At 41.8% G+C, this 16,747-nt stretch overlaps 1 protein-coding gene across 2 annotated transcripts in view; it reads left to right on the plus strand.

Moving 5' to 3' along the window:
* The window catches only part of ACO2 (aconitase 2), a 43,796-nt gene that overhangs the window by 12,892 nt on the left and 14,157 nt on the right, over positions 1–16,747 (plus strand). For both annotated transcript variants that reach the window (XM_075833589.1, XM_075833590.1), the window contains exons 2-7: positions 4,881–5,023; positions 5,188–5,446; positions 5,519–5,611; positions 11,173–11,331; positions 12,400–12,655; positions 14,334–14,425. In XM_075833589.1, the coding sequence (XP_075689704.1) occupies positions 4,881–5,023; positions 5,188–5,446; positions 5,519–5,611; positions 11,173–11,331; positions 12,400–12,655; positions 14,334–14,425 (1,002 nt within the window). The remainder of the gene's footprint in view (positions 1–4,880; positions 5,024–5,187; positions 5,447–5,518; positions 5,612–11,172; positions 11,332–12,399; positions 12,656–14,333; positions 14,426–16,747) is intronic.

The following is a 16,747-nucleotide window of genomic DNA, read 5'->3' on the forward strand; positions in this document are numbered from 1 at the left end:
GCCAAGAACAAGACGTATAATAGTCTGCAAGGTCACAAGTGAACTCAAGATAACCTCTAAGAAATTCACTGGGTTTAAATAATATTTGTGCTTCCACAATAAAGTCGAACAACCAATTCACTGAAATAGACCAAGAAGTAAAATTACTAAGTCAGGGGTACAATCACCACCGTGAAAAAAGGCCAAAGTGTTCAAATTAAGTTAAAATAAATTATAATAGAAATAAGTAATTCATCGTCTGATTCAATTGTGAACCCCATAGAATGAATACACATTTGTATAGGGTACAGTGTACTTAAATTGGTGTAACAGCAGGTCATTCCCAATAGCAGTGGGGCATCTGAGCATACCAAGGCTAGGATTTGAAACCCTCTCATGCTGTCACCTACACCTAAATACCCCCACTATTCTGACCCTGCACGTTTCCATATGTAAATTTCATCCGGGGTCTGTTAAATTCGAAAGCCAGCTACTGTGCCAGCGATAGCATGGTCTATAAATACATCTGTTCATACAACACTGAAGCGTGCTCGCAATTGATGTCAGTGGCACGCTTCGCTGAGGACTGAGTATATATATCACCTATACCACACCCCCTTTGCTTTGGTGAAAAGTAACAAAAGTGCCCAGTTGGGCATTAAGAACAAATTAGCATAAATCTTAAAGTTCATAACTTAGACAAAAATAAATGTGTTTTTTAAAAAAAACAAACAAACCAGTATTTCTCTACATTAAAGAGCCTACTAGGTTAGGTAGGAGATGGGGCAGTTATAAACTGGTGACCGAGCCCCTTTTAATGTTTGAATCCATTATCAGGAGGACACTGAACAGCTATGGTGTGCATGGCAGGATTGTAAGGAGAAAGCCGCTGCTCTCCAAAAAGAACATTGCTGCCCATCTGCAGTTTGCTAAAGCTCACATAAACAAGCCACAAGGCTATTGGAACAATGTTTTGTGGACAAATGAGACAAATAGTTTTTTTTTATTTTTGTTTAACCCGTTAGTGACTGCCTATTAGTGTTTTTACGGCGTCCACTAACAGGCTTTATTCCGATGCAGTAGCCTTTTTATTGCGCTGCATCGGAATAAATAAACCATGCAGAGAGCAGTTAAATCTCCCTGCTCTCATCTACCAGAGGTAGCTGAGGGCTGGGAGCAGACCTGCTCGAACGGGCGAGATCGATATCCGTATCGATCCTGCTCGTTTAACCCCCTCAGATGCATCGCTCAATAGCGAGAGCCGCATCTGAGTGGTTTTGGAGGGAGGGGGCTCCCTCTCTCACCCCACCAGCACCCTGCTACACGATTGCAGGGTGCCGGTGTCTTCTATGGCAGCCGGGGGCCTAATAAAGGCCCCCAGGTCTGCCTCTAGTTAATGCCTGTTAGGCCATGCCAGAGTCATGGCCTAGCAGATGCCTGTCTGTTTTACATGGACGGGCAGTAATACACTCCAGTAAAAAACTATTGCAGTGTATTATAAGGGTATGTGCACACGATAACTGCAATTACGTCTGAAATTCAGGAGCTGTTTTCTCCTGAAAAAGAGCTCCGTAATTTCAGACGTAATTGCATGTACTCGCGTTTTGGGGTCGTCTTTTACGGACGTAATTTGGAGCTGTTCTTCATTGGAGTCAATGAAAAACGGCTCCAATTACACACCAAGAAGTGTCTTGCACTTTTGACGAGGCTGTAATTTTACGCGCCGGCTTTTGACAGCGACGCATACGTAAAGTGACAGGTCGTCGGCACAGTACATCGTAAAGCCCATTGAAAATAATCGGCAGATGTTTGCCGACGTATTGGAGCCGTTTTTTCTGACTTAATTTGAGGCGTAAAACTCCTCCATTACGTATGAAAATAGGTCGTGTGAACCCAGCCTAAAAGCGATCAGATGATCGCCTAGTGAAGTCCCCTAGTGGGACCAGTAAAGTTTATAATAAATAAAAGTCCAAAGTAAAATAAATAAATAAATAAACCCACTTTTTCCCCCCAAAAAAGGTTATGCTTATTTGGTATCGCAGTGTCTGTAACGACCAACTATAAAGCTATTACATTATATAACCCACTCGGCAAACGCATTAAAAAAATAACAACCATGCAAGAATTGTTGTTTTCTGTGCATCCTGCCTTTAAAATGTGATCGTGATAAAAAAAGTCACATGTACTCCAAAGTGGTACCAATAAAAACTACAAGTCGCTAGCAGATTCCAGGAAGCCGGATTTAAGATCTTGTCGTGCTGGTATAGAGTGCCTTCCAGATTGCACACATTGATACCTGCGGTCTCCCCATTGTGTTGGAGATGTGAAGAGCATGTGGGCACGATTTTGCACACATTTTGGGAATGCCCGAAGCTGACTGACTTTTGGTCGGAAGTGTGGCGCATCTCTTCCTGCTTCCATGTTCCCCAGCCTTCTTCCTGCTCCATCTGTGTGATATTCCATTAACTACGTCCCGGCGTTCAGTGGTTCGCCATCTGGTGAATGCAGCTAGAGCATGCATTCCCGCGCTGTGGAGACCATTTCATCATCCGTCGATTTCTATGTGGTTTGGCAAAATTCAGGAGATCATGAGAGTGGAGGATCTCACTGCATCTGAGAGGGACCCATGATAAATTCCTCAAAACCTGGTATCGTTGGATTAGATTTCAATCCTCTTTGGAATTTAGGACCATTGTTGATTCTTAACTTAAAGAGGCTCTGTCACCAGATTTTGCAGCCCCTATCTGCTAATGCAGCAGATAGGCGCTGCAATGTAGATTACAGTAACGTTTTTATTTTTAAAAAACGAGCATTTTTGGCCAAGTTATGACCATTTTCGTATTTATGCAAATGAGGCTCGCAAAAGTACAACTGGGCGTGTTGAAAAGTAAAAGTACAACTGGGCGTGTATTATGTGCGTACATCGGGGCGTGTTTACTACTTTTACTAGCTGGGCGTTGTGTATAGAAGTGTCATCCACTTCTCTTCACAACGCCCAGCTTCTGGCAGTGCAGCACTGTGACGTCACTCACAGGTCCTGCATCGTGTCGGCACCAGAGGCTACACTTGATTCTGCAGCAGCATCAGCATTTGCAGGTAAGTAGCTACATCGACTTACCTGCAAACGCCGATGCTGCTGCAGAATCATCTGTAGCCTCTGGTGTCGATGTGTCCTCGCTCGTCTGACACGATGCAGGACCTGTGAGTGACGACACAGCGTGATCTCTGGAGAACACACTGTGTCTGCACTGCCAGAAGCTGGGCGTTCTGAAGAGAAGTGGATGATACTTCTATACACAACGCCCAGCTAGTAAAAGTAGTAAACACGCCCCGATGTACGCACATAATACACGCCCAGTTGTACTTTTACTTTTCAACACGCCCAGTTGTACTTTTGCAAGCCTCATTTGCATAAATACGAAAATGGTCATAACTTGGCCAAAAATGCTCGTTTTTTAAAAATAAAAACGTTACTGTAATCTACATTGCAGCGCCTATCTGCTGCAATAGCAGATAGGGGTTGCAAAATCTGGTGACAGAGCCTCTTTAAATTCCCCTGGTCTTGTGTTATTTATACCACACGGCAAGCAGAGCAAATTTAAGATGTAAAAAAGTGGTGCAATTGCTGTTTTTTTTTTTTTTTTTTTCTACCCCCCCCCCCCATAAAAAAAAGTTAATCGATAAATATGTACCCCAAAATGGTGCTGGGACTTCGGCTCTGGGGTAGCCACTGACAACACTGTCCTTAGGTTGTGAAACAATATAACTGGTTCACAATTGCAGACGCTCTGATGTGAAATAATAAAAGAAACCCCTGAGAAGTGACCACATTTTGGAAACCACACACCTTAAGGCATTTATTAAGGGGTGTAGTGAGCATTTTCGTCCCACAGGTCTTTTCCATAAATGATTGCGCTGCGGATGGTGCAAAGTAAAAATCGCAATTTTTCCCTAGATATGCCAATTCAATGGCAAATATGCCGTGCCCAGCTTGTGCCACTGGAGAAACACCCCAAATATTGTTAAAGGGGTTCTCCCTGGTTTGGCGATGCCACATATGTGGCAATAAATTGCTGTTTGGGCACGCTGTAGGGTTCAGAAGGGAGGCGCCATTTGGCTTTTGGAGCGTGGATTTTGCTTGGTAGTAGTTTTTGTTTGGAGTTGTAATGGTATTTTAGTTTATAATGTGGGGGCACGTGTAAGCTGGGCAGAGTACATCAGGTGGTATATTAATGGGTTATAAAAAAAGAAAACAATAAAATAATCCATAGATGTGTGTTACACTGTGAAGCAATCCTTTCTGCACAGGCCAGTGTCGCACTGATAAACGATGTCCTTACTTATCCCCCGTTTTGGTCCACACTCCGCGCCTTTGCAGTTTGGGGAATTTTGCTGGGAAAGTGTTAGGCTGGGTTCACACGACCATGTTACGTCCGTAATGTACGGAACGTATTTCGGCCGGAAGACCCGGACCGAACACAGTGCAGGGAGCCGGGCTCCTAGCAACATAGTGATGGAGCGATCGCTCTTGCTTCGATGGTTCCATTTGCATTTCCGTTGATGGGTTTCCCTGACGGAACCCATCAACGGAAACCAAACGCTGATGTGAACACACCCTAACTTACACAAACTTTTGACGTTTTCTAAATATTATTTATACAAATAGCCCTTAAACAAACCTCCAAAATATTGTACGTGTCAAGCAATTTATCAGGCGTCATACTTGGTACAATACAGCCTAGTCACATGAACCGAAATCTGTACAGGCCCATAGTCCATAATTGAGTAAAACAGAAAGCATAAAAGAAAGGCATGCCCCAACCTTTCAGAAAACGATCAAAATAACAAATTGCATATTTTTAATGAATTTGAACATTCTCACCCCTCCCTTTATCTTACAGCAAGCTTTGGGCCATGGAGCACGCAAATACCATATTTCAGCCGTCATGTGCCAGAGGGCCAAAGTGGCAATGAGCCACTTTGAGGCCAATGAATATATCCGCTATGAAAAAGTGGGGAAAAACATTGACATTGTCCGCAAGCGGTAAGAGTATAGCGTGTGTGCATGTCAGATATTACATTATTTGTGAATAAATGTCAACTTTTGAATGAATTTGTACTTTTATTTTGGGGGGTGGTAAATTTTGCATGAGTTCTGACTTTATGAAATGAGCAAGTGCTAAACCTCTCTTCCTATTATATTTAAAGTTTGGATCGACCCCTTACCCTATCTGAGAAGATTGTATATGGTCACCTTGATGACCCAGTAAAACAGGATATAGTGCGTGGAAAGACTTACCTTCGGCTACGACCGGACAGAGTGGCTATGCAGGATGCCACAGCCCAGATGGCCATGCTTCAGTTTATTAGCAGTGGGTTGCCCCGAGTGTCTGTGCCTTCAACCATCCACTGTGACCACCTGATTGAAGCCCAGCTTGGTGGAGATAAGGATCTTAAAAGGGCAAAGGTATGGGCAATGATGTACAAATGATTTCTTGAATAAATCTTGTCTGTGTATTAACTCTGTTGTCACCTATAGGAAATCAATCACGAAGTGTATAACTTTTTGGCAACTGCTGCAGCTAAATATGGTGTTGGTTTTTGGAAACCGGGGTCAGGCATCATCCATCAGGTGAGACCTAATGAATTTAAAAAAAAAAAATCTCCATTTTAAAGGATTTTCCAAACCTAATAACCAACAGGATACAATTGAGTAAAAATAACAAACCATAATATACTTGCTGTTTGAGAAAAAAAAAATTGAAGTTGACGGGCCGCATTACTTTCAAATTTGATGCAATACAAAATGTATTGTTAATTTGTTATTTGAACTACTATGACAATACTACATTACTATAATAGTCCTACATTACTATAATACTGCTATGATTAAATTTAGAGGCTCTGTCACCAGATTATAAGTGCCCTATCGCCTACATAATCTGATCGGCGCTGTAATGTAGATAACAGTGGTTTTTATTTTGAAAAACGATCATGTTTAAGCAAGTTATGAGCAATTTTAGATTTGTTAATTTAGTTTCTTAATGACCAACTGGGCATGTTTTTACTTTTTTACCAACTGGGCGTTGTAAAGAGAAGTGTATGACGCTGACCAATCAGCGTCATACACTTCTCATTGTTCCAGCCCAGCTTCATTCACTGCACAATCACACGAAGGCTGGGTTCACACGACCTATTTTCAGACGGAAACGAGGCGTATTATGCCTCGTTTTACGTCTGAAAATACGGCTCCAATACGTCGGCAAACATCTGCCCATTCATTTGAATTGGTTTGCCGACGTACTGTGCCGACGACCTGTCATTTACGCTTCGTCGTTTGACAGCTGTCAAACGACGACACGTAAAATGACTGCCTCGTCAAAGAAGTGCAGGACACTTCTTTGAAACGTAATTTGAGCCGTTTTTCATTGAATTCAATGAAGAACAGCTCAAGATTACGGGCGACAATGACGACTCGCAAAATGCGAGGAGGAGCATTTACGTCTGAAACGACGGAGCTGTTTTCTCCTGAAAACAGTCTGTAATTTCAGACGTAAAAGTCAGTTATCGTGTGCACATGCGCTAACAATGGGCTGGAACAATGAAAAGTGTATGATGCTGATTGGTTAGTGTCATACACTCCTCTGTACAACTCCCAGTTCGTAAAAAGTAAAAACACGCCCTGTTGTCTAATAAGAAACTAATTAGCATAAATCTAAAATTGCTCATAACTTGCTCAAAAGTTTTGTTTTTTTTCAAAATAAAAACCACTGTTATCTACATTACAGCGCCAATCACATTATGTAGGAGATAGGGCACTTATAATCTGGTGACAGAGCCTCTTTAAGCACGTGGAGAAAACTCGCAAATTTCTGTTATTTTAACAATCCAGTTTGTGCTGCTAAATGCAGTCCGGCGACTCAGTTGGCAGTTTGTCAGACATAAGAAAGTCAAGATAGGGCAGCCCCTTTCTAAATACTGCCACCGTGCCCTCTGTAGATACTGCCACACACCCGACTGTAGATACTGTCACAGTGCCGCCCCCCCCCCCCTGTAGATGGCTCTATTGGGGCTCCTCTGCTGGAGGAGCCCCTGACATCACGGTCCATAGACAGTGATGTTAGCGGATCATCCTGGACCGAAATGTGATGTCAGGGGCAACCCCAGAGCCGGTGTTCCAGAGCAGAGCCGTAGTACAGGCTCTGCTCTGGAACTCTGGAAGCCACTGACGTCCGTGTCCATATATGGACAGTGATGTCGGGGGCTTGCCTACAGCTGGAGTCCCGGAGCAGAGCTGCTTCTAGCACTCTGCCTGGGATTCCAGCTCTGCTCCGGACATCACTGTCCGTATATGCACAGTGATGTCAGGGAAACCCCAGAGCTGGATTACCGGGCAGAGCACTTCAAGCAATGAAATACAGGTGTAACAATCCTTTTTATACAGCCCACAGTGGGTGGGACAAAAATACAACATTCGCATATCAAATACAACATTAGCATATCAAGTACATCAACACAATTCAATATAAGTGTAGATCTCTAACATAATCCTAAAATCCGTGTCAGTGGTTTTTAATAAACCTATAAGGGTATGTGCACACGAGGGCATTACGTCCGTAATTGACGGACGTATTTCGGCCGCAAGTACCGGACCGAACACAGTGCAGGGAGCCGGGCTCCTAGCATCATACTTATGTACGTCGCTAGGAGTCCCTGCCTCGCTGCAGGACAACTGTCCCGTACTAAAAACATGATTACAGTACGGGACAGATGTCCGGCAGCGAGGCAGGGACTCCTAGCGTCGTACATAACTATGATGCTAGGAGCCCGGCTCCCTGCACTGTGTTCGGTCCGGTACTTGCGGCCGAAATACGTCCGTCAATTACGGACGTAATGCCCTCGTGTGCACATACCCTTACAGAGCAATGTATTGTAGATAGAAAAGGTTAATGCATATAAGCTAAAATATAGATCATGGTAGTAATCATTTAAATCTAACACATGTATGCAAAGTAGCTGGCACTCACCCAAAAAAGGAAGGACTAAACTGTCATGTATATTCAAGGACCTGTGTGACTCGCTAATGCCCAGCGTCCAGTGTCTATTAATGCGCATGCCCAAAGAATCATGTGATTGAATAGTCACATGATTACCTGTGAACCTTGGGGTTGCTATCAAGCGCCCATAGTTACAACTGGCGAAGAAACAGTCTAAGTACGGACAACCGTGCATGCGCGCTTGTGACTTCAGTGTATCATGAAGTATAGCCGCGCACTGTCTGGTTATATTAGGTGGATGAAGTATATGAACAAGATATTGGGAATATCAAACAAAGGGGAAAATTAAAGAAACCGCCTCATAAAAGGGAAGACTGCAGGGTTTAGATGGCCCGACAATATCCATGTATCTGCCAATAAAGTAGACTAAAGGGTATGTCAGATGTGCACATAAACACCACAGCGTGTGTAGATCACTCTTAAGCAACTTTTCCCTATTTCCTCCTCCTCCTCCTGAGCGGTGGCATATGGTCTATAATCCAAAAACGAAGCTGATTAACCCTATGTTGTACTTCGCAAAAGGCTCTGGGTATGGGCAATTCAATTTTCTTTGTATAAATCTGATTTATGAGTGAGTCTAAATGTACACTCTGTAGTAGTTTCTCGTCCGTACAGGATTTTACATGGGCACATTAGAACATATGTAACAAAATCCGACCTACAAGTCAAGAAATGTCTAATCTTGTGTATCTTACCAGAGATCGGATGAGAAAAGGTGTTTCCTTTGCACATAAGACCACAATTGGCACAGCCAAGACAGGGGTAACAGCCCTTACGTGTGGTCATAGCAGATCTGTTGGATCTACCACTACCCTTGGGACCAATGTCATTCTTAACCAAACGGTCTCTCAAATTAGGAGACCTCCTATAAGGAAAAAAGGGGTATTCTCTGAACGAAGGGATGTCATAGAAATTGCATAACATAGGCCAATGTTTTCTAATAGCCTACAGATTATGAAAGTTATGTTCATGATAGTTCGTGACACAGGGGATACACTTTTCCTTCATATGCTTAACAGTCCTTCTGTTAGATCTTTCTATAGCTTTCACCTTATCGATGTGTGACCTCACTAGTCTATCAGGGTAACCCAGTGAGCAAAATTTCAGTCCCATATCATTTAACTGGTTTGACGTTGATTTATCAACAAACCTTTTTAACCCTCAACATCGGACTAAAAGGAAGGGATCTGATCTTATGTGGCTGTTGACTCCCATATCTCAGAAGGTTATTACGATCTGTGGGTTTTCTAAAAAGATTTGTCTGTGAACGACTGCCCTTGATATAAACTGTGGTGTACAAAAATTGTATGGCCTCAGTGGAACACACTATCGTAAATGTAATATCTTGGTCTGCCATGTTCAGATATGAAAAAAATCCATCCAAAGAATCCCTAGTGCCTGACCAAATGAGGAATATGTCATCTATGTATCTCCACCATCCCATGACCTTAGAGAAATGTTGGGACACATAGACGACAGACTCCTCAAGGTCTGCTGTGTAAATGTTGGCATAAGTCGGGGCCACATTTGACCCCATGGTGGTACCTCTTAATTGGACAAAAAAAGTCATTACCAATTGTGATCTAATGTGCAGAGGAGACACCTTTTGCTCATCCGATCTCTGGTAAGAAACTGGATTTGACATTTCTTGACCTGTAGGTCGGATTTTGTTACATATGTTCTAATGTGCCCATGTAAACTCCTATACGTAGGAGAAACTGCTACAGAGTGTAGAATTAGACTCCACACTCCTAAATCTAAGATTTATACAAAGAAATTTGAATTGCTCATACCCAGACACTTGCGAAGTACAACATAGGGTTAATAGGCTTCGTTTTTGGATTGTAGACCATATACCACCCCTCAGAATAGGAGGAGATGGGTAGTTAATGTGATAATTTTTATCTTCTTTCTAATCCTTCTAGTTCTGAGTATACAATTACACGCTTTAGATGTGAAATTGGATACTCACCCAACCTAAAGAACAAAATAACGGTTTGTCTGGTCGTCCTGACCAGACCGTCTAAATATCTATTGATGCTATGAAAACCTTATCTTGTATAAGTGGTGTGATTTTATGCAATTTTTTGGTTTAGGTTTTGCATCACCGGCTGGTTGACTTTGTCAGGTTTATTGGAGCCCTATAGGATGGCACGAAACTAACCCCAGTGTAATGTATAGACGCTGTGGTGTTTGTGCACATCTGACATACCATTTAGTCAGCTTTATTGGCGGATACATTGATATTGTTGGGCCATCTAAACCCTGCAGTCTTCCCTTTTATGAGGCTGTTTCTTGAATTTTCCTCTTTTGTTTGATATTCCCAATCTCTTGTTCACCTACTTCATCCACCATTCTGAATACACATTACGTCCTAGCTGGAGGTAATGTCTATTCATTGACATGACACTGCAGTAACATTACAGTGTGTTTATGTGGCTGCACATAGCGATATAGCTTTGTGCTGTATAAATGAATGGAGAGCAGTGTATGACGCTGATTGGTCAGCGTCATACACTTCTCTAACACAACGCCCACTTGGCCATATAGTAAAACACGCCCAGTTGTTCATTGAGAAACTCATTAACATAAAGCTAATATAGGTCATAACCCTGTCAAAAATGATCGTTTTTCTAAATTAAAAAAAACACTGCTGTAATCTACATTACAGCGCCGATCATATTATGTACAAGATAGGCCACTTATAATGTGGTAACAGAGCCTCTTTAAGGGATTGCGGAGTGTGACATAAAGCCCAGTGAGTCATTGCGCAAAGCCAATTAGCAGGATCTCCCCTAACCGCCTAGAAAATAAGTATACCACAAAGCCTGTTCACACTTGTGATCGAAAAAAGAACAAATAGCATTTCTGTTATCTAATGGCCAAAAATAGTGACGCAAGCTACGCTAATCCATATTTAAAATACAGCATTGTTGATATCTACTTGCTATAACTTTTTACAAAAAAGGCTTATGCGGGTCCACTTAGTGCCACAGTTTCGTCTACTAGGGTTGCGTATGTGTATAGAATGTGGGTGGAAAATAGACTTCTATTCACTCCTTTTCTAAGTTTCAGATACCTGGGCCTGCCATATCCATGTAACACTATAAACCTTATTTTCTCTCGATTACCTTAGATTATCTTGGAAAACTATGCATATCCTGGAGTTCTCCTTATTGGCACAGACTCCCACACTCCTAACGGTGGTGGTTTAGGAGGGATCTGTATCGGTGTGGGTGGTGCTGACGCTGTAGATGTTATGGCTGGGATTCCTTGGGAACTCAAATGTCCAAACGTGAGTTACTTTCTCTTCAGTGTTTAAAGGTTTATCTCACTAATAACCTGTATTACCTATCAACCGTATATGTGATAATTGTTTAATTGCTGGGGGCGATCCCTGTGCTCCACCCGAGAATATCTGTGGTAATGGGGAGCATATAGGAAATACAGAAACTACCAAGTGGAAGCGTCTGGATGGGTGATCCCTGTGCTATTGTTGCCTTAGACTGGCATCACTCATAATGGATAGTTTCTGTATTTCCTGTATGTTCCCCAAGTGGAAGCGTCTGTCGATAGGTGACTATTGTAGGTGGGAAACCTGGTTTACATGCGGAGTTGGTTGCGGAAGTGCTGCAGATTGTACGCTCTGCATTGCAAAGGGTAAAGCCCTCGGCAAAACTTAATGTAAAAAGTACAGATTCACTTCTGCCAAATACATGATGTCATATTTCTCCACATGTGAATCCACCCTCAATGAGTTTACTTCTTGGCTGGAAAGGGTATGGTCACACTTGCCCTTCATCAGTATGAGGCTTGCAGAAATCCATGAACATGTTGCAGAAACAACTGAATGGATTTTTTTGTTGCAGAAATTTAAGCAACAAATCTGCCTTGTGAGAACATATCCTTAAAGGTCTTTCACAAGTATTTTATGCACCTAAATACTTATCTTGTCTCAAGAACACAACCCCACTTTTAAATTGAAGCAACATGGACAGGGGGGGTTTTAATTTTAAAATCCACTTCAGCAGCTATCGCTTCCAGCTCTTTTAAGTATAATTAATTTTATTTTTTGGAGGACTTCATCAATTAGTTAAGAAGAAAAAAGGTTCCAAGAAGATTTTTTTATTTATTTTTAATTAGAATTATTTTATTTCGGCTATTTTTAACCGATTTGTGAAATGATCAGTGCACAGCTCTCGGCTGTATGTTAAACACGATTGCACTACTTTGCGCTTGATAAACTCAATGGATTCTCTTTTATAGAACACAACCAGTTTTCATGCAGCACTGTTCATACCTATAAAATATTTCAACCAAGCTCTAATGTTTAACAATCTTTCATAAAATTTTGTAATTTTAGGTTATTGGTGTAAAATTGACCGGAAAGCTGTCTGGCTGGACTTCCCCAAAAGACGTCATTCTAAAAGTAGCTGGTATCTTGACTGTGAAGGGTGGTACTGGAGCCATTGTAGAATACCATGGACCTGGGGTGGACTCCATTTCATGTACTGGAATGGCCACAATCTGTAATATGGGAGCTGAAATTGGCGCGACAACATCTGTGTTTCCTTACAATCATCGCATGAACAAATACTTGGACAAAACTGGGCGTTCAGGTGTGCCTTATTTACACTTTTTTTTTTTATTGTTTTATTTATATTTTATCTCCGCCCCCCCCCCCCCCCCCCCCGAAGTGTAGCAAAGCATTGTATGACTGTACATCATAGCATAATTAGAGTATGATACATGTGAAATTGAGTTCTGTGTTATAGCATGCATTAACTGACAATAGAGCACTGCAGGTAGTCTGGAGTACGTAGGTTGAAGGTGGATCTGAGTACTGTGGGCCGTAGCAAAGTAAAAACAACGTAGAATTACAGTAGTAATAAACCCAGAAGCAGCGTTACAAAGTTGGGTTCAACACTGCTAAAACGCCAGAGCAAAATACAGCAAAACCACTATAATAGCATTTCCTAAATGAATATACATAAAATTTAGAAATCCCGAATAAAGGCAATACAACCCACTAGACCCTTAGTAAAAAAAAAAGTAACGATTCGACAGTGGTGATACTCCAAAAATATAATTTTTCTATAGCAGGCCTCAAAACCCTACCCTTATCCATCATGGGGCAGGGGGAGAGTGAGGCTGGAAAACGCATAGGCAGTACCCAATAAACACACCAATGAAGTCATACGAGTTGGTCAAGATCAGGTAACGATGCACATAAACTGGTTTCAGTCCTGCTGGTAGAACTAGGTCACGATGAGCCAGGGCAGCGGGCCTGTGGTGCTGCCAGGAACCCAACTGTGAGGCAGGCACAATGCAGTGTAGTGGAAGCTGCCCCAGTAAGGCAGATTGTAAGTAAAAGTGTAGCAATGAACCACTAGTCTTGTGGAGACCGCATGGCTTCCCGCTTTGTGTGCAGGAGTCAGACGGAAGGGCTCAGCAGGGAGAGACTGTCTTTTGGGATGTCACGGTTGCTCCACTTCAATACCAACCAGACGTTCGCAAGTCGCAGCAGTGCTTCTAGCAGACCACTTATGTGGCTGTAACGGCCGAAGCTGACAAGTGTATTAGTTTGACTCCAGTGCGCTGCAGGTACCAGTCACATCAGAGAAGATGGTGAGGAGGGACACCTGCAGATCAGAACAAACGGTAAATGATTCATAGACCTGCCATAGACGTGATTCAGCGGGGTAGACCATATTGTTTGTCTCTTTTTAGCAGTTCTTTTAGGTGTCCTGTGTCGAAAGACTGATTTGAAGCAAAGCTAACAAAGAATGCTTCATGCATCGAGCTCTATTTATTTGTATTTTTTTTAAATTTAGACATCATGGAAAAGGTTAAAATATGTTCAATACATGAATGTTCTACAAAATACTTTATCGTTCTGCAAATATAAATATGCAGTAGGGAACTTTTGTCTTTCACATCAACTATTAAGTGTCCGCTTGAATATCTAGGATGACTTACAAAGTTTTGCCCAGCTTGATTCCAGATAAGGCAGAATAAAAAGGGTAACATTTCACTGCTAATGTCAGGTTTCCAACTCTCAATGTTACCCTGACAATCACCTCATGGGTTCACTGGAAAGATGGAAGTGTATAAAGGGGCAGCTATGTATGATTCCAGGTGCCTCCTCCACACAATGCAGTACTTGTATTCTAATGGTATGGCAGCAGTAAATGTGGCTATTGTAATTTTATGTGTCTTGAATCTACACTTTTTTTGAAGGTGTGCTCTCCAAGGTTCTTTCTTGCAGGGATTAATTTTGCTCAATCTTTGTTTCAGAAATCGCATCTCTGGCAGACGAGTTCAAGAGCGATTTAGTACCAGATGAAGGTGCTGAATATGATCAACTGATTGAAATTAATTTGGATGAGGTGGGCATTTTACTTTGTCTTGAACACTAAATGTAGAAAATGCATTTTAAAAAAAAAAGGTCCCAGCAATTCCATTAATATCATCTAAAGGGGGACCTGTCATGTCCCCAGAAATGTTAGTGTACCGCCACTTTAAGTGAAAAACTATTATAGTGCAGGAGAGTGCACTATAATAGTTTTGTAAATCTCATGTATTACCGATTTTGTCTTACAGCCGCAGGACAGTGTAAACCATTCAGTTAGAGGCAGAGCGTCCTGCTAGTCTCCATGGCTCCTGTATCCAGAACGTCCGCCAGCGCTGTAGAATCCTATAGCACTAACTGCTGTTCTGGATATGGAAGCCGTGAAGACTAGTTATGACACTGTCTCGAAGGGTCAGTTTACACTAAGTTTTTTTGACACGGAAACAGTGTCTGAATTGGCATCAAAAAACCTCAGAAATCAATAGGATTGCGGGGGAGAAAAAGTGGCCTGTCGTTTCTTGCCGCGGTCTCCACCTCTAACCTCCCAATGGAAGGCAGAAAGAACCTGCGTTGCTAGTTTGAACGATTTTTCCCGCTGTCCTTTCATTAACTTCAATGGCCGTGGGCGAAAACATGTGGAGGGCGGAAAGCACAGGCAGTTCAAAATCTGCCTGAAAATTCCTAAAGGAAATCTGAGGCAGATTATTATTTTTTTTTTTTTTTTTTAGTTTTTATTATGCCTGCAAAAAAAATTGTGTGAATAGGACCTAACTGCATAGTTATGAGCAACCGGCAGCACAGTTTTTTGTTTTTTTGTTTTTTTTTCCCTCTACAGTCTGTCCTGCAGTTAGAAGTCAAATCGGTAATAAAAGTGATTTGGAAAAAAATGTGGCTGAAATTAGAGGCGGTTTTGTCTTGAGAACACACTCGTACTTTTTAACTGCTTCCCGACCGCCCACATTAAATTCACGTCGGCGCTTGCTGGGCTCTGTGCAGCGCCGACATGAATTCACGGTGGGTGTTAAAAGCGAGATCCGGGTGTCTCAGAGTAGCGCTGTCACCCGGATCGCGCTGTTATCCCCTGCCTCTAGGTCCCGGAGACCTGACCGGGACCTAATTGGTTCAGGTCCCGGTCATGTGATCGCAGGGAAAATTTGTTGTAGCAACTAACTGGAAAGTTTGTTGCTACAACAAACTTTCCCGGGGACCGATTGCAGGTGCTGCAATCGGTTATAAGGCAAAACCGGAGGCCATACAACAGCCCCCGGCTTTGCCATGCACAGCAGCCTATGAGAACCAGCCGAAGGCCGGTCCTCATAAGCTTCCTGTCAGTGTGACTCTCAGCGTCACACGGACAGTTTATAATACGTTACACTACCTAGGTAGTGTAATGTATTATAGCAGCGATCAGTGCTGCCAGTCTTCAAGTAAAAAGTAAAAAAAAAAAAAGTAATAAAAATGTAAAAATAAGTTCGTTACAAAAACAAAAAATGCTTTTTTCCTATAATAAGTATTTTATTATAGGTGAAAAATGTAAAAAAGTACACATATTTGGTATCACCGCGTTCCCAACGACCCAAACTATAAAACTATAAAATTATTTTTCCCGCAGGGTGAACAGCGCAAAAAAAATAATTAAAAAACAATGTCAGAATCACAATTTTTTTTTTTTTGGTCATCAACCCTCCAAAAATATAGAATTAAAAAGTGATCAAAAAGTCGCATGTACCCTAATATAGTACCAATAAAAACTACAACCCGTCCCGCAAAAAACAAGCCCTTACACAGCTTTTTTGACTGAAAAAATAAAAGTTATGGCTCAGAATATGGTGACACAAAAAATAAATTTTATCAAAGTGATTTTATTGCGCAAACGCCACAAAACATAAAAAAAACTATATACATCTGGTATCGCCGTAATCGTATCGACCCGCAGAATAAAGTAAAATGTCATTTATAGCGCACGGTGAAAAGTGTAAAAAAAAAAAAAGACAAACATTGTCAATTTGTTTTTTTTGTCACTTTGCTTGCCCAAAAAAAATCTAATAAAAAGTGAGAAAAAAATCACATGTACCAATGACAACTACAGATTGTCCCGCAACAAATAAGCCCTCGCACGGCTCCGGTGAAGAAGAAAAAAAAGAAGTTCTGGCTCTCAGAATATAGTGACAGAAATTGTGCAGTGTCCAAAAGCGGATAAGATCGGGCCCCATTTATCAGTGCGACACCGGCCACATATCTGCGGATTATTATTTACCAAATTATTATACCCTCTTATTGTGTCCTGATGTACTCTGCCCAATTTACATATACCCCCACATCATAAACTGAAATACCAGCAAAACCCCAAACAGAACAG

The sequence above is a fragment of the Rhinoderma darwinii genome, chromosome 7 (genome assembly GCF_050947455.1).
Source record: "Rhinoderma darwinii isolate aRhiDar2 chromosome 7, aRhiDar2.hap1, whole genome shotgun sequence".
Lineage (NCBI taxonomy): Eukaryota > Metazoa > Chordata > Amphibia > Anura > Rhinodermatidae > Rhinoderma > Rhinoderma darwinii.